The sequence below is a fragment of the Dermacentor andersoni genome, chromosome 4, assembly GCF_023375885.2.
Source record: "Dermacentor andersoni chromosome 4, qqDerAnde1_hic_scaffold, whole genome shotgun sequence".
Classification (NCBI taxonomy): domain Eukaryota; kingdom Metazoa; phylum Arthropoda; class Arachnida; order Ixodida; family Ixodidae; genus Dermacentor; species Dermacentor andersoni.
In genome coordinates this window covers 49762501-49784919 of record NC_092817.1, presented here as the reverse complement: position 1 = coordinate 49784919, position 22419 = coordinate 49762501, and the positions used below count along the sequence as shown (strand labels likewise).

Here is a 22419-nt window from a genome sequence, read left to right as displayed (position 1 = left end):
TCCGCATTTCGATGGGGGCGAAAACAACCGTGTTCTTAGGTTTAGGTTCACGTTAAGGAACCCCAGGTGGCCCAAATGTCCGGAGTCCTCCACTACTGCGTGCCTCATAATCAGAAAGTAGTTGTGGCACGTAAAACCCCATTATGTAATCTTAATTTTTTTAATTCATTGAACAATTTCGAATAGAAGTGATTTAGAAAAAAATTACAATAGGAACAGTAAGGAAAGAGGTAATTAGAATTTCGCACTGACCTTCGTCGTCTTCCTTCGGCCGCACGTTGTCGTGGATGGCCCCGGCGCGCGCAGTGACAGTGGCGCAGTGAGGGGGTGGCCGCCGGCATCGCGAGCGCCGCTTCGGAACCCCCCCTGCGAGCCTCGCTGAGCCCGCCGCGCATGTAGCCCACGGGGGGAACCCAGTCACCAAGGCGCTGCCCGCGCGGAGCCACTCGGACCTGCAGCGAGAACAGAGAACCACCCGCCGCCGCCATGTCCACGCTGACCACGGAGCGGCGCACCACAACCACCAGCACCAACGCGACGACGTCGACCAGGCCGCGCCCTCGGTCATGGTAAGGGAACCTCGCTGCTCTCGCTTCGCTGAATCACGGGAGCGTCCGCGCGTGCCGGAAACACTGGGCGAACTGTAAGAGCCTGTGCAGGAGCGTGAGAGCTAGCCTGACGGAACCCTGCGAGGTGACACGCATCCTATGGTGACACACAAGATCCGCGGGCACTTCGCCGTGCTCGTCGTTTTGTTAGCGAACTGACAGAAGGAACACGCTGTTCGCTTTATTCACACCTCGCTTGCTCGTTTTTCTTTGTTTGTTTTTTACGCTCGTCACTACGTTCGCCTGTTCGCCTGCGAGGTGTCACTTGGGACAAATCGAAGTAGCATGTTCTAATTGAATCTTACACTCAGATGTTACTTACGCTTGGTGCGTGCTATGGAAGTTACACCGCTGTGGATGCCGTAGCATTTTCGTGGAAGCCTATTGTCGATACGCCAAGTAAATCACTGCTTCCTGGTTTGCTGCTCGTCGCCGCAACGTTCCACGTGCTCAACCGTGTTCAACATCAGCTCAGACGTTGTTTCTAGCTTTCAGAAAGAGAAAAAAAAAAGGATGTGAAGTAAGCAAAGCAATCACTGCAGCCTACGTTGGTCTATTTCGTTCCTTTGGTCTCATCCTTGGTCCGCGGTTTCCTTATTAGCAATCTTTTGTGGAGAGAACTCTGTGTACGCCATCACGTCTGGCGACTAAATAGTGCTGATAGCTTACGATTTTTTAAGACCCTTTAAATTTGTGAACGTGTCCTCAAGGTAACATAATTTCGTGGATCTAAAACGTCGGCATAACCTATCTCGATCTCGGCTTGCTTACACACATGCGCACTTGATGAGGCAGCTTCTCGACTAATTTCGCGCCGCTCTTATCGGCTGTCAAAATAAAGGGGACCCATGCCAAGGCTACATATGTTCATGGGCATTGGTTGAAATACCAGCTTAGTTCTACTACTTCCAGAACCATTGCAACAATGAGCGTGTAATTAAAACAATTATACTAATTAATCTAGCATTTAATTTAATTGTTTATATATGACTACGCCAAATATATTTATTGTGTTGCCAATGCTAATAGAAGAGTAGTGTCATTCAGTGAATCATGCAAATCATATTCACTTGATTGCTTTTGAGAAATACAATGAAGCATATTACTTTCTTTGTTTTCATTTGAACGCTGTTGAACTTTAGGGTTCGAATGGATCGCAGCTGGGGCAGCCCTAAGCTTCAGGAATTCGGTGAATGTTTATTTAGATTTCACAAAAAATATACAGTGTGTTTCAGCTAACTTTAGCCAGAGTTTTAAAATATGCCGATGCACTCTAAGACGACGTGACCAAATGCATGTTGCTCACTTCTGTATGCAGTGTGTCACGCAATCTTTCTTTATTTTGCTTAATTATGTAATTAGTCAAGATTAATTAACCATCTTCTGAAGTAACGAAGTTAGGAAAGAAATCCAATTAGAAAGTTGTAGAGCGCTTTGCAAAGCGTCTGATTAGACAGCTTTTAACTTTATATCTATTAAGTATTAGTGTTTTTCAGCTTATTGCGGATGCCCGCGAAATACAAAAAAAAAGAATACCACGTGACATACTCGCTTGCGCGCCGTAATCGCAGCGCTCCCAAACTGTCCGCGCACAAACGCAAATAGCAATTAGCCGGGTGTACTGCCGCTGCGTCTGCTTATCGCTATCATGAAACGCCGCGAGGTAAACACATCGCTGGTGTAAGGAAGCACAGCCAACGCTATCGTCCCTGCGCTGTCGCCTTTTAAGCGGCAGCACAACCCTGCTAGACGCTATGTTCGTTCGTGCGCGGACAGTTTGGGAGCGCTGCAATCACGGCGTGCAAGTGGGTATGTCACGTGGTATTTTTTTGTTTTTTGTATTTCGCGGGCATCCGCAGTAAGGTGAAAAACACTAATACTTAATAGATAGAAAGTTAGAAACGGCCTAGTCAGACGTTTTGCAAAGCGCTCTGCAACTTTCTAATTGGAATCTTTCTTCCTAGCTTCGTTGCTTCAGAAGTTGGTTAACTTTCTTGACTAATTATCTAGTTAAGCAAAATACAAAAATACAGCGTGACACACTACATACAAAAGTGAGCAACATGCATTTGGTCGCGTCGTCTTAGAGTGCATCGGCATATTTTTTTTTTTAATTCTGGTTAATGTTAGCTGAAACACCCTGTATAAGAAAATTGGCGCGGCTGGAATCAGGTCATGTGACCAACTCTGCTCACATCTCGCACTAGATAGCCTGAAATATCCAGCAATACTTTTTTTTACATATGAAGACGATTACAGAAGCTGTTCTTGCAATTGCACTTTCTTCTTTTTTTTTTTCTGCGAGCGTAGGCTCGACATAATCGAGGAGAGTCCGAACCGGCGCAAGATCGAGGTCGGGCTCATCAGCAGCATCTGCCTGGTGCTCCTCATCGTTTTGTCCCTCACACTCTTCGTGGTGCTCACGCTGCAGACAAACCGTGAGTTCATTATTGAATAGACGATCGATTGTGGCGGGCGTTCTAGAATGCCCGCCGTCGGCTCGAGCGCATCTAGAATATTCGGTGACGCGTGTATCGAAGCTAAAAGCTGCCACACACAAGAACCGGCATAAGATTCGACGACCTCCTACCACGCGTGCTGCTTTGGCCACCGACGAATTTGTGCTTTGCTTCTTCTTTTTTTTTTTTCAGGGACCAAGTTTGCGCAATAAAGTGTTCGCAGTTTATTCTTGCTCGTCGTATTTCCTACCGGCCTGAGCACCGCCACTTGCACGTGACACCTGGTGGAGGCGTGTGGTATAGAGTCGAGACCATGGCGATCGCGGCTTTGTGTGTTGCGTGCGTAAAAATTGCACGCTTGTGTTTCCGAAGCGCGCGTACATGAGAGAGCGAATGTTAAGGTAACGTTATATACTTGTGTTGAATACATACAGAGACTATAGCGAGTATCAGTGCCAATAACGCTTCTCTTGTTGTACTTGTTTGTGTTTATTCTGTGCACAATCAAAGTAATGAAGATCCGCAGAACGTACGCAGAAATTCGATTCGTATGCCTGTAGGGTACGTACCAGTCATGCGACGTGCTTGTGTATGCGGGTTGTTAGAGTTGTTTAGGCTACATAGCATTTGGGGATCTTTGTCAACTGCCGTGCGCCCAGTGCCCGCGTGACCTCTACGTAATAAAGTTACATAGCTAAACATACAGATACCGTTCGCAGGCTCTTTCTGTCGCGAAAGTCTTCACCACGCAGGCGCAAACTTCCATCGTGCCTTCGTTTTTTGCAGCCGTGAACAAAGCACCGGTGAACCTGCAGAACGCAGTGTTCTGCGAGAACGCCACGTGCTTCGAGCAAGCCCGTCGCGTCATGGGCTACGTGGAGTGGAGCCGCGAACCGTGTGACGACTTCTACACGTACGCGTGCAAGGGCTACCACGTGAGCGTGGCCAACTCAGCCTCCAAGTACCCCATCACGCAGGGCGCGCAGGAGCAGCTCAGGGCCGCTGTCGAGGAGGTGCTCGCCAACTGTGAGTGGGCGTGCCTCTCTACGTTGCCTGCTGGCTTGGATACGAATAAGTTTGCCATGTTTTTGTGCACGAAGAAAGAGAATAACGTGCTCGAATTTTGCACAGATTACTTCTGAAATCACCTAGGAACAATGTTCCACAAGTGACGGTAGGGTGCAGTTCCGAGATTGTTTAGTGTGTACAGTGGACACAATAAGTCTCGTGGGCACTACGTCTGTAGCGGGAACTGTTTCGGCCTCGGTCAGAGCATCGGTGAAAAAAATCACGATCGAGCATTGACAATGGGCAAGGTTATGCGAAGAACTTGTAGACCAACTTTCGGCGATTATCTTTGTTGCAGTTGCTGAGCAGGATAGCTATGCTTCTGGAGGTTACGTAATCATTTTACAGCGAAGCTGTGTACCTCTACTGTTCAAGAAAATTTTCGTGTCGTTCTTGGCGCGGTAAGGAAAAAAACTACCCATACGTGGGCCGATCCCAGAGATAATGCAATGCCGGGTCGACCCGCGACGGAGGTGAAGCAGGCGTTAGGCATTCCCTTTACGTGGACCGATCCCGAAGATAGTGCAATGCCGGGCCGACCCGCGGCGGAGGTGAAGCAAGCGTTAAGCACTCCCCATACGTGGGCTGATCCCGAAGATAGTGCAATGCCGGGCCGACCCGCGGTGGAGGTGCAGTTCGCCATTAAGGGGCCCACATGCACAACTTCGCTGGTCTTCCTTCTTCACAGAGTGGAAGGGCGCTGAGTTCTTCGTTTGTCTGCTTGCTTTGTCTGCTTGCTTTTATAGAGATACTCATCAGCGCAGAGTAGCACATATGTGCCTGCAGCAACTCGCATCGAAACCTTGGCGCGACTGATTCTCGCGTGAACTGACTAAAACAATTGTAAAACCGCTAGATATAAAAGGCAATGCCGCGCTAAAATTCGACGAACAAGAGTTGCTCTCTTAGGCTGCCCTAGTAGCACAGACATTGGCTCAAGGTCTCGTCGTCTTCCAGGGCACGCCAACATGAAACCCACGGACAACTTCTACCTGCGTTACGGAGTGAACCTGTTCCAGGAGTGCATGCAGGGAGGTAGGTGCACCGCGATGGCGTACCGTCCGCGTCGCTCAGACGTGTTGCGACCGGCTTCATTTTTTATTCTTTCTTTTATTTCTCGCAGTGACGGACGCCAAGGAGCAGTTGCAGAGCGTGTTCGCCGACATGACGTACAACCACAAACCGTTCTTCCTGCCCAAGAGCTTCGACCTGGAGCCGCACACGCTGGCTTCGCGCGTGGGCCGCAACTTCTGGTTCTTCCCGCTCATCACCGTGCGCAAGGACGTCGACCTCGAGAACCGCCAGCGCATGATCGTCCACCTGGACGAGCCCGAACTGACGGCGCCGCGCGCCCTCTTCGACGACGCCGATTTCCAGCGAGAATACCTGCAGGTTAGGGAGAGTGCAGAGTACGCACGTTGATGACACGGCGCCAGAAAGTGGGCTTGGACAAGGCGCGTTGCTAGCGCAGCAACAGATGTGGTAGTCGCGTTATGTAAGCATAATGTAATGGACGCCAAGCGAAGGGGAGCACAATGGTGGATGCAGGGAATGAGCTGAAAAGTTCACAGCTTAGTGGTGGACGTAGTGCGCTTAATATAGGACAAGGACAAGCTGATGAAGATCATTATCGTGGTGATTTGCACGTGACCTTTTGGCAGAGGTTTAGTTTGTCATAGTTTCTATTAGTTCCGTTAGAAGTTGCCGTGAAGAAAATTACTGCGGGAATCCTGGAAGGAACAGTGGTACATGGACCGAAGCCTGACAGATATTACTACACTGATAGCATGTTAGTTTCACATATCTAGCCCACGTGCTTATATCATTGGTCAATATATTTCTCTCCTGTCTCGTCAAAAACCGGCGCCTGTAGTGTTTACGCGACTTTTAAGTTATTTTTCGCGAACTCGTAGCCGGCGCATTTTGCATCCATAAGACCATTTTCACTCGCCACAAAGCAGCTTCAATGCCAATCTTTAAATTTGATGGACATTAAACATATTGTTGAAAAATGGCTGCTACTCTAATTTTCTTTGGCAAGTAAAGAACACGAGAAGTCTGATGCGCTTCCGCCACCAAACTAGGCATTTAAAAATGAACTCAGTGACCTAAATATGTCACTTGTCTTACGGCACGTCCTAGACTCCTGATACTACTGGTTTTAACCAGTGGTACGCTCGAGTTGTTTTGCCTCGTTATGACTCGTATAAGGGTGAATGTATGCTAGTACGAGTAGGCATGGTTATATTAAAAAAAATCACAATCTCTATATTTTACATCCGGCATATCACATATACGTAGTAACTACATGACAATGTGAAACTCTTGAGCCAAAACGCGCGATGTTGTGCCTAACCTCAGGCGATCCGCGACCTGGCCATCAATCTGGGCTTCGACAACGTGAACGAGACGGGGCGCATCTTCAAGCTGGAGCAGATGTTGTCCAAAGGCACCACCAGCTCTCGGGCACGGGCGCCGTACTACAAGAAGGTCAAGCTCGGCTCGTTGTTCCTGGACAAGGTAACCGCATTGCTCCCTTTGTTAAATAATAACTAGTATTGTCGTTTCTTTTTGATGAACCTATAGTACCCTCTTTAATAACTACTCAACCGATCCCGTAGGGACTGACCCACCCGGACGACTCACTGACTGACTTACTGACTCGCTCCTTCACTCATTCAATTGACTCAAACAAGCAAGCAAGCAAGCAACCAACCATCGCCTACGAACGTAGCATAGCATATGTGAAATGAAATCAAATTGCGGAGTTCAACGTTCCAAAACACACACGAGCATTGAGAGCCGGTGTATAGTCGGGGTCTCCGGGTTAATTTCGATCATCATGAGTTTTCTAACGTGCGCCTAAAAATGAGCGGACAAGAGCGTTTTCGCATTTCATCCTCTTCGAAATGCTACCGTCCCGGTCGGCAATCGAACCTTCGACCTCTTGCTCAGAAGCAGGACGCCATAGCCACTGAACCACCGTGTCGAGTGTGCATGCAATACGTGGACATCATGTTAATTTGGTGAGAATGCATTCTGAGTGTTAGTTTCTATCGTTGCTGCTGCGCTCAAACGTGAAACGAGCAAACGAGTTTGTAGCGGTTTACTGGCGTGAATTCTCTTAGACAAAGGCCAGGTCACGTGTTCTCCCTTTCTTTTTCTCTTTTAACGACGCAGTGGAACATCTACATGTACCTGAGCAATGTGCTCGGCGAGAACATGTCGCCCGAGGACGAAGTGGCACTTCGCTCCGAGAAGTACTTCTCGCGGTTCCTCAAGTCTCTCAAGACAACCGAATGGTAAGCGCGTCTGTACATCTTTGTGACGTGTACGCAATTATGCTTCGTTTGCGAGAAATTGCATGACCCGCGCCATCGGCTGAATTGCTGAGCATGCTGTCGAACCGAACCGGAACTGAACATGCAAGTCGGAGCTGAACCGTTATTTTCCGCTGAACCGAAATCGAACCGAACCTACATTTATCCCGACATCTTGTAACCGAACCTGAACCGGAACTTCATGCAGGAACCGTTCCGAATCGCTTCGACAACAGATCCCGCCCAGGGTCGTCGTTGCCGAAATTCTACGAAATCATACGTGCCTCTTGCGAAAGTTCGATGCAGCGCACGGTGTTTTGGCGCGGGAATAGTTATGTGGCTCGCCGAACTGGCTCACTGAACTGTACCTGTGGTCAGCTCAACTGTACACTGTGCGCGGAGTCGGTGCTCACTGACCGTCGCTGACGCTGCGTCAGGGATTAGGGTACCGCTTATGCTCAGGGAACCTGTTGTGTTCAGGAACAGTACAGAACTGACTGCACTATCCAATAAGCGTGTTGTCGTTTGTGCTGTACACCTCCACTGACTGCTGTTACTTCCGCAGTACGATTGTGATTTCGTGCAAATTTTCCACGGCAAAGCCCAGACAGCGACAACTTAATGAAATAAGAGCGGACTTTGTTTCGCGTGCTTGCCTATTATTCGCGAGTTTATGCAATACTAGACTGTCTCTATAGCGTTTGAATTAAAATAATTATTCGTTTGTGAAGCAGTTTGCGCAGGCACTCCTGGAGAAAATTAGGGTGGAACATTTATTGTAATGGAATGCCAGAAAAAAAGTTGTATTCGACCGAGATCTCCAATCACGCCGCTACAAATGTGAGACCTAAAATGCGACCACGAACTCATGACGGGATGAGAGAGACTACCAAACAGGTTCTCAACAACTGATCAACATCTGTTCCAGTCTGTCCCTCCTTGTTTTCGTCCTCAATTTTCAGCTATGAACATGCATACACAAATAGTCCGGCGGTGCGTTTTATTAAAAATGCCACGCGATGTTTACCGAGTTCTGCTCGCTGTCCGCACTACATACTTATCTGCTTTTTAGACATCGAAGCTGTTATTGCGACTATATAAGCGCTCAGAAATGTTATACGCATATTTTTACGATGTCTTGAAAGTGCTACGTCGTTCACCAGCTTTATATTTAGAGAACCTGCGGAGAGAGGGGGGGGGGGCGACACGGTAAGGGCTAAATGAATAAAAATTGATAAGCGTGCCAGAGCTATGCGAGCATGTTTTATGAACCGCGTAGGAAGTCTGCCCCACGTCCCGAAACAAGCTGTCGTGCCACAAAAAATACCATTTCAAGTAGATATGGTGCATCCCATGAGTGATGTGGGCAGTTTCAATACCACCAGTTGATTACGAGTATTGCAAAAATTCTTAAGCAAGTGTTCAAAAATGTTATACGGCCGTTAAACGCTGTTTCCCAGAGGGGACTGTGCGGGATACCGAGTTCATATTGTCACGTGGTGGTGACGTTAAGAACACAGTGGCAATACTGTGAAAGGCAAAACTAGATTTTATTGGGCGAACCTGTGCCCACAAAACAGGCTACACTTATAGCACAACGAAAGCGGCGAACACAGTCGGCGCTCGTCGAAAATCTGATCAGCGGGTCAAGCGCGTCGGCTTTTATAGAGCAGTCGTCGAACGTTCCAGACTAATCGTTTGGACCCGCGTGCCTTCCACAAAGTTCTACACCATTCGCGTTACGCGATGAAATCAGATAACACAAGGTTCGGCGACAACAGACAGCCGGGTAGAAGCATCGATAACTTTCCAGAAACGTCGGATACATGAAGGCGCGTCCGTCGCTGTGCGATTACAGTTGTTAAGCGGCGAAACGTGGTCGCCCGATAACGATAAGTACACGTGTCAATATTCAGTGGAAGCAGGGGCCGTGTTATCAGGCACCTGCGGGGAAAACTTGACGTTTCTGCTTAATTATGAGCTTCATAAATAATTAGTGAGCCCTCATTTTCTCCCCATTTCTACGCATTATGCAGTAAGTTTTCATGCAGTAAGTTATCCCGGTGTTACCTGTGTAGTAAACAAGCCACCTTGTCTATGTTTGGAGAAATTATGGAGCCTTGTACGGGCGATGTGTACGCATAGTTCATATTGCATAGTGCAATAGTGCACGCATAATGCAAAAGAAAATGGTTCGAAGTAGTTCTAACCCAAGCGAACTTGTCTCTCCAAATGCACCGCTCGTGTTTGTGGAAACCGGAGGCACGCGAATGTATTTATTTCTTCGTAACTCGTTTGTACGCAAATTAACCGGTTTAAACACGCACGCACACGCACACACGCACACACGCACACGCGCGCGCGCACACACACACACAAACACACACAAACACACACACACACAAACACACACACACAAACACACACACACAAATACACACACACACTCACTCACACACACACACACACACACACACACACACACACACAGTTACGCGTCAAGGGCGTGCATTCAGAAAACACAAGGGGTAAGGGAGGGAGAATCACTGACTCGAAATTACAGAGCCCGCGAGCTCACTTTTATGTAGTTAAGCTTTGCTGCAAAGCAAAAGATGAAAAATTCTGCTTCACCTGTATGTTGTTGTGCAAAGGTTGAAGTTAGCTTGCTGGTTGGGTGCGCAAAATTATTGATCTATATGATATGTTACCATTGTGCATGCGCCTCATTCCCCAGTTGGCACATCTCTTATCTCAACGAATATTAGTAATACGAATTGTCATTTTGTGACTCCATGCAGTCAAAGGGTAGCGAAAAAGGTTCGTTGACAAAGACATCGGAGCTCTACGGTGACACAGAGAGCGTACGATTTTAGCACGGTTCCTTGCGAAATAATTCCTTCTACAGAAGAAGAAAAGAAGTAGGGTAGGACTGTACAACACAGAAAGTGTTAGTGACAATTTCTATGAACACTGTTAAAAATGTTAAACACCACAGAAATGACAGACGGAATACAGGCGTAGTTGAGAAGAGTGCCTCTGCACACATTTCAACAGTTTTCGTTCATTTTCTCTTGGTGGTGTGCGCCTGATAGGCCGTACACTGTGACACCGTGCATACGTCGACATTTCGTGGTATTTCTTCTACTTGAGATTATGTCAGCGTACATAGAAAATAACAACTTTTCTTCTACAGTCGTTAACAGTTTAATGGCACTTGTCCCTTTATTGGCGCTTTCGGCATGGTGTGAAGCTCAAGGCTTTTTTACCCAAACTATATATTCTCTCCGCCGCAACTCTTTTGTACACAATATGCACAGACGCCCTAACAACTACTGCAACTTCTACGATTTTAACGATAAGAAATACAAAGAAAAAAAAAATACGCTATAAGACAGACTATAAACTGCGAGAACGAGAAACACGTGAAAATCTCGTTGATCGGCAATCGAGGAACTCTTAAAGTATTCATGAATGTTTACAGAAGGAAATGCGGTATATTCCCATGTCGTATTTTTTACCCGCGACTCCGACTAGGCCTGTGGCGTAACGGACACGTTACCTGCTGTGCCATTCTCCGATACTTGTACTATTTTTCAAGACGCTGTCACGTTGTTCTCTCATGATTGACGCCAGTTTTCGTGCTCGCTTTCAATTCTATGTCGACCGCGTAGATTTGCTGTTGCTTACATCGCAAGTGGTTATACCGCTTCTTGCTGGCGCACTGCTCGAGATACAGCGCTCAAACCACGTGCTGGGTGCGCGATTGACGGCTCGTCCGCTCCGCGCACTGTGCAGGGGCACGGTGAACAACTTCATCGTGTTCCGGCTGGTGCAGTTCCTGAGCCCGCTGCTGATGCCCAAGGAGTCCAAGATACTGCAGTTCATGTACAAGTATGGCCACGCCCTGCGGCCGCCTCCCTCCAAGCGAACCCGCTGCCTGGACATCATGGAGCCTTACTTCAAGCCGCTCCTGCTAACCGCCGCCAAGGTCACCTTCAAGGACACCGAGACCAAACGGGCCGAGGTCCGTCCGTTAGTTCATTGATTAAACCATTCCCTAATACGTGTTAACACATTCGCTGGGCTTTCTTCTCTTGCAAAACAAAATGCCAAATTGTGATGAAAGGTTTATTGGGTCCATTCGTTCATTCATTTTTCATGCTTTAAGACGTGTTATCACATACACTTGGCTTCCTTGTTTTAAAATAATTACCGTATTAATGAAGCAATAAAAGGTTGATTTGATCCTGTCTGGTAAAGAAAAGGGCCGCTTATTTGCATCTAGTTCGACCGTAGTTTTCCATTCTGTCTTAACAGCTCCTTTCACTATTTCCTTTTTTTATTATTATTAAAGAAATGGAAATACGAAATGAGAAAAATAAATGAAGACGACATGTTTTGTGTGTGCGTCACGCAGGCGAGCCGCGCCATCGCCAACCTGAAGGAGTCGTTCAAGCGCATGTCCATCAAGTCGTTCTACCCTCACACGGAGCAGAGCACGCTCAACAACAAGCTCCGGCGCATGCGCATCTACTACTTCTACCCCTACGAGACCAAGGAGTACCAGTACATGAAACAGTGGTACCGCTCCTGGGTAAGCATGCACGTGACCCTCCGTCGACGTAGTTCGTGAGTGCGCGCCACCTACGAGAACTTAGTACAGCTGACGCTAAGAGTTGTTTAAAAATTATTACTTTCAATAAACTCCGTTTGATAGCAGAAGTTGAGCGCAGGATTTTAATTTACAAGGTTAACGGGCTAAGACATTAATGAAGCTTCCGATAGTATTACAAAAATGTGAGTAAGGTTAGAATTAAATTTTACCTCAATGCCCGTCACATCTCAAGAAGTGTAAGTTGACAGCGCAAGTAAACAACAGCATTGACAAAAAGTGAGCGAGGGCAAAATAAAGCTTACTCGACGTACAGCATAATAGTTTACTGAGAAAGTTTATGGACGCCTTGTTGCCGTCGTAACTGTGTCTTTCATCGCATTGGCTTCTTTATTTTCACGCTCCTGTTCACTATACTTCGTAGCGTACCATTGCCGTACGCATAGAGTAGCACCGACAGTGGAGTTTTTGAATTCGATAATGTTTGGACTTTTAGCAACCGAGAAAGGTTATGAAGTGAACAAGTGCGGGTGCTTGGGCTATTTGGTAATTCATGGTAAAAACGACGTACAGCGCAGAGGATAAGGACTGCGAGGGACGACAAACACAGGTCAGATTTCGCGTTTTTAGATTACGCGGGTGTGAAAGTGCGCGGAAACAGTGCCCACAATAATTGAGGACGTTTCGCTTCGAAAACTTTCAGAGGACAAGGTGGAGTCAGACATCAACCTTCCATAGAAGTATTTAAGATTTAGTTGCAACTATAACCGCATTGCACATCGCAGAACAGAAAATTTGCGTGTGTAAGGCTGTACATTATCGTACAAGTGTGTAAGAAAGTCGTATGTGACGTTGTAATGCGTTGTCTTAGGGCGCCTGTCTTGTTCTAACCATAGCCGTTGTTTTTCTCGTCCATGGCGAAATGCAGAAAAAGCTGCAGTACAAGTACGGCCAGATCGTCAAGAGTTTCCGGAATGCTGGCTTCGAATTCGCCAAGTCCCAAGCTCACAAGACTATCCAGGACTTCGAGTAAGGAGTCGTGCCAAATTATTTTGCGTGTGCGTGCTTTCGCATATTTCTGACAGTTTGCTGCTGCTACTTCGCTCAGGTGGAAGGGCTCCGTGTTCCAGCAGGACCCGTTCTACGACGCCGACAACAACGCTCTTTGTGAGTCGTTGCCGTTACCTTTCCCTTTCGCCCACACTGTAGGACCACGAATAAACTCAAACAAATATAAGTTCAAAGCTAGTTTTGTTGTTGTTGTTGTTTACACGTCTTCAAAAAAAATCCATTGATTCACTTTGGTTTTTAATGATTAGCATTTGTGTGGAACCTACATAGACTAGTTAGGTAGCAAAACCTCCCATTTTACCTAGTCAAACTCAACCGATTATAACGAACTAATGGATATAACAGAGTAATCTCAATCTCCCTAGGAATTTTTTCTCGCCGGTTTTTACATTTTTTTTTTTTTTTACTGCGTTTCATTCCATCCTTGTCTAGTTCGATTTTCACACTGCCCTGTCGAAGGTTGTAATAACATTAGCTAGCCCCTTCTATGTTTCTTAGAAACGGCCTACTAAAGAAAATTCTGCATGAGAGAACTTTCAATCAGAGTATTTCGTTGGGAAGTAAGCATTTCTTGCTTTTCTTTTGAGAATTGCAAAGATGCTCACTTTAACTGTTTCTTTTGAGAATTGCAAAGATGCTCACAAAACTTGTTTAAACAATAACAACAAGTAACTGTTTACTTAACTGTTAGTCCTTGTTCGTACGAATAGAGTATTCGCAATGAGAGCAATTCCCAGTTCCATTCGCACGAAGAGTCGGGAAATATTGTCGGGAAATAATATTAGCACATGGTGTGGCAGTAACCGAGAGGCTTCTTTGGTGAATCCCAATGTTATAACACTTACATTGAACGGAAGGCATGTTTAGGTACCCAGAATACGGGCAGCAGTACAGAATGAAATTCTAGCAAAAATATGCTAAAAAATTTCTCAGTGCTGACAAAATCTTTTTAGTTCATTGCCGCTCTGTAAAACAAAAATGAAGCGGCCACCTATGGCATGGACTGAAACGTTTATCTTGAAAATCAGATTCTATCAGTATTATGCTTACCACAACAACTGCTTTATTTTATTATGTATGTATTTTTTCAGACATTCCTGCAAGCTTGTTCGAACCGCCGCTGTATTACGGAGACTCGTTCTTGTAAGTTGGCGTCGTGTTTATACACCTCACACTGACCCTAATTTATCTACAACCTCGTCAACTGCTGTAGCGGATCACTGAGACATGTGCAACGTGGTGTTGTGTAATTCCGTCTTGTCACTGCGTGCAGGCCGTTTTCAATTCCCATGTACGGCTGGCGAATTGGCGTGAAGATGTTCCAGGCCATCGACTACCGAGGTGAGAAAGATGTGTTCACATGCGTACACTGCATGTGGCTGGCTGGCTATAGTGGCCGGCTATGACATATGTCTATCTGTTAACTTAACAGTCAATGTCATATATGCTCTTCACTGCACGGAAATAAGCGCAAGAATGAGATGTTACAGTCAGCATCAGGGCACAAGAACCACCAGTTCGACATGCATAACACGGACTTCGGTATTCTCGAAGTATACTCACCAAATTGTTTTTTTTTTATATTGACCTAGTTATTCTCAATTTGTTTTACGTACCTTTCATTTTATTTCGCTCTAATTTCTCAGATTTACGCTACTTAATTATGGGTCGATCCCTCCAGAGTTTGTATGTACCAACGTACCGTAAGGCTCCGCTCTGTGTTCTAGATGTACACTGAATTGGTTCGAGGTTCGCTTGATAGATCGAACAAAGAACTGCGCCACACGCGCCGCTTATTTCACATTTGTTGTCTGTGTGGATCGGACAAACACTAGAGTATTTTAGAGAGGTATCTTCGTCATACGATATCTCTGTCATACGAGAATTTTAAAAAGTGCGTGAGCCAATGCCTACCGTACTCAACCACGTGTCATCATCTTCAAGCTCCTCTGACCTCCGGTCCATGTTTGCCTCAGTCATGCGTCTTCGAGCGCGATCGAAGTGTTCAGTTCAGGTCGAGCTTAGTGAGGGTCGAAAGGGACCGTATAGCAGCATGCAGTGTTATCGAAAACGATCCAGTTGCGTCCGATAATTAGGACCTTGGTAAGAAACAAACCTTGGCTAGAGATAAATAAAACACACGCTTCGACCGCTTAGCTAAAGACGAGTGAGAACAAATGACAGGTGCTAGCAACTATAAGCTTTATTTTGAGCGTGTAGCACACGTTTGTAGGAGGCTAAAAACAGGAGGTAAGATTCCATGCAATCTCTTGAAATGTGTGTTGTTCGTTCAAAATAAGAGTTAGGGTGCGTTAGCGCCCATTTTGTGTGTTTTCACTATAGTCTCTATAAGTGTGCGTTCTCCCATGATCTTCCATGGCGTATTAACCTGGCAACATTTATAACGTTTTACAGAGTTCTACAGCCAACGTGTCTCAGTAGCACGTAATTATAAAGAGCGCACGTTCTATAGCTGTGTTTTGATTGTGGTTTTGGCACGTAAAACCCCAGATGTTTTAAAATAATCAAAGTGTGCTATAGGATTCGACAGACGTCACAGCCGTCTATATGAGACTCGTCGCTTTTGGGGTAACTAAAAACGCTGGGACGACGAAACGCCGAAGAGGACAAATACAAGCACTTACTCAAAACAGAATGTTCACTGCGCTCAACGAAAAATATACAGACACATTGTGCATGCCAATTTAGCTATATACCAACAGACAAATGCACGTGTTTAATATCCCAGTCACACGGGGCACTTCCGATTGCGATCGAGCCATATACGGATTGAATTCATCAATCGCTATTGTCTCCCTTCCTCATCCTGCGCACAGGAGCCAGTCGCGATCGAAAAATTCGATCCGGATCCCTCTCAATTCCGATCAAAAGTACCCCGTCTGACACCTGTATAACAATGATCAATGTAGCTGAACGTTTTATCATGAAGTGACAAGGATGGTTGGCTTACGCATAGAGCGGCGATCTAGGTGATATGATATGCCTCCGAGGTTTCTCGCGTGGTGTGGTCAGTGCGCCGTAACAAAATGGCGGTACTAAAATGGCTTTACTACGACGGATTACACTGACGCGATTGTCGATGTGACGCAGAATGAGAGAACTGCGCGCTACTTAATGATATCTGAGACGGCACATTGGCGCACCTGCCTGTTTGTTCAATGTGCACATATGCCCACAACAAGGCAAAATATTCACGCGCTTCTGGCGGCACGCGCTACCTATAACGAAGTGCCCTGTGCCCTTCTTGGCAAAATGAAACAGATGCGACTGAGTTTGAGGGGGCGCGCAAAATACAACCCGAAGACAAAACCGCTTTGGTGTTTTCTCGACACTGCTCGGTTTCGAATGTGCTCACGACGCATGCACGCAGGCCGCACCATCACGGACAGCGCGCAGTACCGCAACTGGTGGGGCGAGACGCTGATGGCGCGCTACAACGAGGTGGAGAAGTGCTTCCGCAACGCGCACGGCTCGCTCAAGCTGGCGGACGAGTCCGAGCTGTACGACCACATCGCCGACAGCGCGGTGGTCATCGTGCTCTTCCGGGAGTACAAGCGGGTCGTCCAGTCGCGCGTCGGGCCCGACAAGGACATCCGGCTGCGGGACATCAAGCAGTTCTCCGGCGACAACCTCTTCTTCCTCTCGCTGGCGCACGTGAGTCGTTGAGGGTTGACTGCGGTGCACTCAAAAAGAACCAAAAAAAAAGAATGCCTGCGAAAGTGCGAGTGCACGCAATTAGCCCTAAAAACCTGTCGTTAGTCTCTGTGGTGACTAAATGCAAGGACGAGTGAACCGTGGCGCAAATATCGAAGTTCTTCGTCTTCGGACGGAAAGATGGTGCGTATTGTGTGGTGCGTCATGACATCGAGTCAAATACAGTCGAAACATTCGTTTTCTAGAAATTCGGAAAACAAAATCAGTGTAGGGGTGCTTGATTGTTACTTTCTGAAACTCACGTGAGCACTCCCAGTTAAAATGCCGAATTCCACAAACTATTATGCAAGGGAGCAACAGCTACTCTTCATACAAGCAGATGTGGAGGTCATTCCCTATAGTACTTAGTTAGGACTAAGTACTAAGACTAAGGACTAAGTAATAACACTAAAGACCAACTGCAGCTATTACCCAAGCACTTAATATTCGATAGGATTTTTAGTACCTTTTCTTTTTTGTAGGCTAAGTGTAGGTTTAGTGTAGGTTGAGAATTACTAGAATAACAACCAAGCACTCGTGGCAGGAGAAGTACACTTGCCACCTACGCGATAACTCTTTTTCCCATCAGGGGCCTAGCCGGGTGAGGAGGGGGGGGGGGGGGGCACATCGGGCATGAGCTTCCTCCCCGAAATTTTTGTATTAGCAGGACTCTGGTGATAGTATGCGGCTTGCCCAGCACCCCCCTCCCTTCCTTCTCTTCCCCCCCCCTCTTCCCTTCGTAGTCGAGTGCATCATATGGTTGCACGGAGAGAGAAGCTGAAGAGAGGGCTGGCTACGATCTACCCTATCAGTGCAAGAGGGCACCAGTCTATATTGTAACAAAGTTGGACAAGTTTTTTAATCATCTTGTTTCGCGATTCACGACAAAAAAATTGCGATATGGTTGCTTGGCTAATATGGCTGCGAATAACGGTAGAGCTGCAGTAAATAGTTACGGCCTGCAACAGAACTAGAACCCAGACCAAAACGAAATCGCATTTATGTTTATGGTAATGCAACAGCATGCAAACGAGAAGGATGTGCAAACGAGCTGTCAGGCATTATAAAAAAGAAATTTGTTCTATTAATTGTCGCCGAGTAAGAAAAAAAACGCAAAAGTCGGGACATTTGGCCATGCCGGCTGTGTTAAGTCGGGTCTCGGGACATTTAGTCAGAAGTCACGACTGCCCCACTAAATACGGGACGGTTAGCAACCATAGCTGTGTCCTGTTCGCCTCTGTGTGACGTAGCATGACGTCTTTGATGTAAGGTGACAGCGACCAAGCGACGCCAGCGTCAGTGGCAAGGACGCTATGTTGACAAGGTCGCGTATCATCAAGCGGCGGTATGCAAACCGAACACGCAGCCTCCGGCCTTTCTGCAATTAATCTTGTTCGTATTTTAGCCCTTGGCTTTTTTTTTACATTTTGGCTAAGAGGGTGAAGCAACTTGACCTTGAAACGGCGACAGATGCAGCGGCACGCTGATGATGAAACTGGAGCCGTTTACCAGAGAGTGGGGGGCCAAGACTGGGAAGAGGACGTCATACGATGTCACAATCTCACGGTACTCTTCATCAACTTGTCCCGTCGTCTGCGCTATTCGCAGTGTTGGACATGAGCAACTAACCCAGCTTAGAAACCCTCCAGTTCGTTGTTCACCATGATAGCACGCTGTTTTGCGGAATTAAAACGGGCGAGTTAATCCTTTTTTATCCCCCCATTTCTCTTTTCAGGGTGTATGCACGCGGATTTTCAGCGACGCGGCGCAAGTACAGAAGAAAGGCGGGAAGCGCATTGCACAGGAGAGGTGAGGCCTGCGTTGCGTCAAATTTCTGTGCAGCAGCAATAGGAAAAGGAGACGTTGGATTGGGTGGCATTTTTTTCGAGGAGGTGTTGAGAAACTGCAAAACACCACTCTCTGAACGAACACAATGGCCCTGCTTGTTTGCAGCTTCCATTGAATGCAAGCGTGTACTGTGCGCAACTGGCCCGGAGACGACGTAGACTAACATTCTTTTAAATGAAATATTTGATTCTAAAGAAAGCTACAACAGTTCGTGAGGTTCCATTGGTCCTATATTGCGCGGGAAAGACATTATAATGCAAACGCACACAGATTATACGGGCTATCTTCTTTTCTTTTCGTCGATGTATCGACGGATTTGTCCTACGTGTGGCAGGCAGTTACTGACGCCACATGGCGAAGGGTCGGATGTGGTACCAGCTATGTAGTAGGCCAAGTAAGCCAAGGATACTTAGTTTATCATCCCAGCCAGACGTCGAAGCGTTGCAGCTGATAGTCGCACATGTATTCGTACGTGCACTTTCAAAACAGATGCCTTCGTGCCACATTTCTCACATGACCTGTCCGCCAAATGGATGCTGAAATCATTATTACTTATCAACTTATTGCAAGGACACCACAGGCTGCGTCGCTATGCATGCATTGAGTATTCAGCGGTTGTATGTTAGTAGTTACATGTCCCCAGTAAAACGAACGGAATTAGTGAAGCGGGTTTCTTCACATAAGTTGTTACATAGTGGCGAAGCCAGATTTACAACCGCTTTGCACATGGGTACACGCACGCACAGGAAGAGAAAACTTGGTTTTAAGATGGACGCAATGAGCGACACAAACAGGACAAGCGCAAACAAGAGGTTACAGACAGGAAGCTCTTGTGTCAGTTGTTCATTAATGCGATTAGCATTCTTTGGAAAATTCACTCAGTTTGCGTTATGTCTGTCTGTCTCACCCTATCTAATCTCTTTCGCGCCAACTTTGGCCACTGGGCAGTCCATGGTCTAATGGGTAAAGCATCGGGCGACTGTGATGAGGGAACCGGCTTTGAAACAACTTGGATCAGCGGGTATGTGATGGCTCTGTGCCACTCTTCAATGAACCTCTTTCAGACGAACTCGGGTAACTGGGCATGTGCCACTGCATGGGTATGCGACAGAGGGTATATACAACTCTTCAATGACAAAAAAAAAGTATTCGAAATTTTTCCGGTGCTGGGCGGAATCAATCCCGTGTCATATATAAATTCGCACAATTTTGTCTGAATAGACAGGGTCTACCACCTAATTTGTGCCAAATTTTTAAAATATATGCGAGTTCCACGTAGCTACACAGAACCAAGGTAATGTTGTTTGCCGTCGCTTGGAGCATGTCAGACTATTTTTTGTATTTTGTCTACTTACATAATTAGTTGCTAAATATTATCTACCCAAATATTATAATCAGAACAAAACTACCAATCGGAAAATAATATGACCTCATAAAATATGCCCGATCGATCTTCCGATTGTTCTATACGTGTGTGTGTGTGTGTGTGTGTGTATGTGTGTGTGTGTGTGTGTGTGTGTGTGTGTGTGTGTGTGTGTGTGTGTGTGTGTGTGTGTGTGTGTGTGTGTGTGTGTGTGTGTGCGCGCGTGTGCGTGTGCGTGTGTGTGTGTGTGTGTGTGTGTGTGTGTGTGTGTGCGCGCGCGTGCATGCGTGTGTGCGTGTGTGTGAGAAAGAGAGAGAGAGAGAGACAAGCGTTAAAACAAGCCCGCAAAACACGTGCGCTTTTGAGAAGTTGATTCGTGTTAAATGGAGAAAATTAAATATCGCGTCATAGCCGAGAAGATAATTATTTAGAATTAGTTATATATTTAGGTAACATACAAAAATAGTTTGACTTGCGCCAAGCTACGGCAAACAACATTAGAGATTTCAGCGGGTCCAGCGGGTTAGCGGGCCCAGCAGGATAGCGTAGGCGCCACTGCGCATGTGCCGTCACCACTCACCAGCTGGGCCCGCTGACCCGGCCGTAAACCCGCTGAGCTATAACTCTCTATTACCTTGATTCTATCCAGCTGCGTGGCATTCGCATGTTGTTTTAAAATTTGGCACAAGTTACGTGGGACACCCTGTACATTCTAACATGTCACGCGGGACTTTGTGGTGGCGCCGCTAGATGGTGCGGCGTGTCTGGAGGGAAGTGCGAGAGAGGAACCCGCCTCATGCGGGATGCCTTTTGGTGGTGGTAATACGGCGTGTCACTACATTGCTTCGACGATAATCGCATTAACGTTGACAGTCATCCTGAGATATAGTTCCTGCCGTTCTCTTCTTTTTTTTTTCATTTCATTGCGCCATTCTTATCAAGATATTCGTTGTGCTGCGTGTAGTGGTGACCTTCGTTATATTGTGCACCACGCAGGCTAAACATGGCCCTGACGCACTGGCCCATGTTCAAGAGTCTCTACGAATGTCCTTCCAGCGCGCACATGGTCCCCCAGAGAAGATGCATGTTCTGGTAGACGGCTGGCGATGAGAGCTCCGCGGGTGTCGTCACGACAAATACAACCTGTTTCTTTAATCCCACCGAGCACAGCATTTCATCGCTTAGACGCCTTGCGTGCTATGTTACTATATGTACCAAACACACACACTCACGCACACTGGCGTAACCACAGGTACCTCCCCCTAAGAGGGGGAGGTACCTGTGACCAGTGCCCTAGATGCCCCCGCCCCATGACACCCCCCCCCCCCCCCCCCCCACCTCGTGGCTACGCCACTGCACAACAAAAGAACGAACGTAAGAACAAAGAAACAAAGGCGGAAAGAGAACGAAAGAATGAAAGAACCTTTAGGCAGTGGATTAGGTGCTCGCATGTGTCGTTGAGGAGGTCGACCTACACCTTCATACGTTTACTTCGCACTGCGGCTCGTTATGTCTTGCGGAAAGTCTAACCCCTTCGATCGTATAACTTAATGCATTATCACGTGTGCAACAGGCTTTCGCCTTCAAGTGTTACAGCAAAGTAATATGCCGCCGAACTTTTTTTTTTTTTTTTGAGTAAGGCATACGGAACCTTTTCTCTTTCGTAAAAGATGGGAAAGGTGCTCCAACTGGTGCAATTTCGTATTGAGGAAAACAACACGGACAGAGCGCACAAAGCAGAAGGAAACAGGAAAAGTGCTGTAAATTGACATGTCTGTTTTTTTCTTGGGCATTGCGTTTCTCATGCCCGCGATTTGTTTTTATCAAGATGCAAGTATACCAGCTCGCCCAGTCCACCGCCCGTCAATAGTTTTCACATATCGCTTTGTGTTTCGTTTGTTGGCGCAGCTGCGTTTTCTCGCTGCGGAATGGAACGCCCTATATTGCATTTTAATAGGTTATAACGGCCCAACATCGACTCCAAACGTTAGATGTTTAATGCAAGTCGAATTGTTAATTGAAGAGGAAAACTATTTGGCGCATATTCAAACACCGTGTTTAAAACCACGCGCCGCGAGTAACATTTGCTTGAAAACAGTCTTTGTACCCTTTCATATTGCTTAGGAGTCACGTGTGCGCTTTCCAACGCGAAGGAAAGCGGTAGCGAAAGATTCCTGCGTCAGCCGCTTGGAAGCAAGAGGACAACCCACTATTTTATTTTTCAGTCATATTACCACCCGATTCGTGTCCTATCCCCCATAGTGGGGTTGTGCCATTAATTGAGGCTTCAACAGCATCATCATCCTCGTCAGCCGCTTGCCTGAAACCATGGTCTAAGACATGCACACTTTACAAC

At 46.7% G+C, this 22419-nt stretch overlaps 1 protein-coding gene across 1 annotated transcript; it reads left to right on the top strand.

The window, feature by feature from the left end:
- The first annotated feature begins 267 nt into the window (after positions 1 to 267).
- Positions 268 to 21223, top strand: LOC126536722 (neprilysin-1-like). The gene is made up of 16 exons (XM_050183739.3): positions 268 to 569; positions 2919 to 3046; positions 3854 to 4093; positions 5093 to 5170; positions 5259 to 5527; positions 6497 to 6655; positions 7316 to 7437; positions 11251 to 11479; positions 11873 to 12049; positions 12996 to 13096; positions 13176 to 13234; positions 14230 to 14281; positions 14412 to 14479; positions 16530 to 16813; positions 18588 to 18661; positions 21060 to 21223. Exons 1-16 carry the CDS (start codon positions 487 to 489, stop codon positions 21157 to 21159), a joined length of 2223 nt encoding a protein of 740 aa, XP_050039696.3. The 5' UTR covers positions 268 to 486; the 3' UTR covers positions 21160 to 21223.
- Positions 21224 to 22419: the final 1196 nt, after the last annotated feature.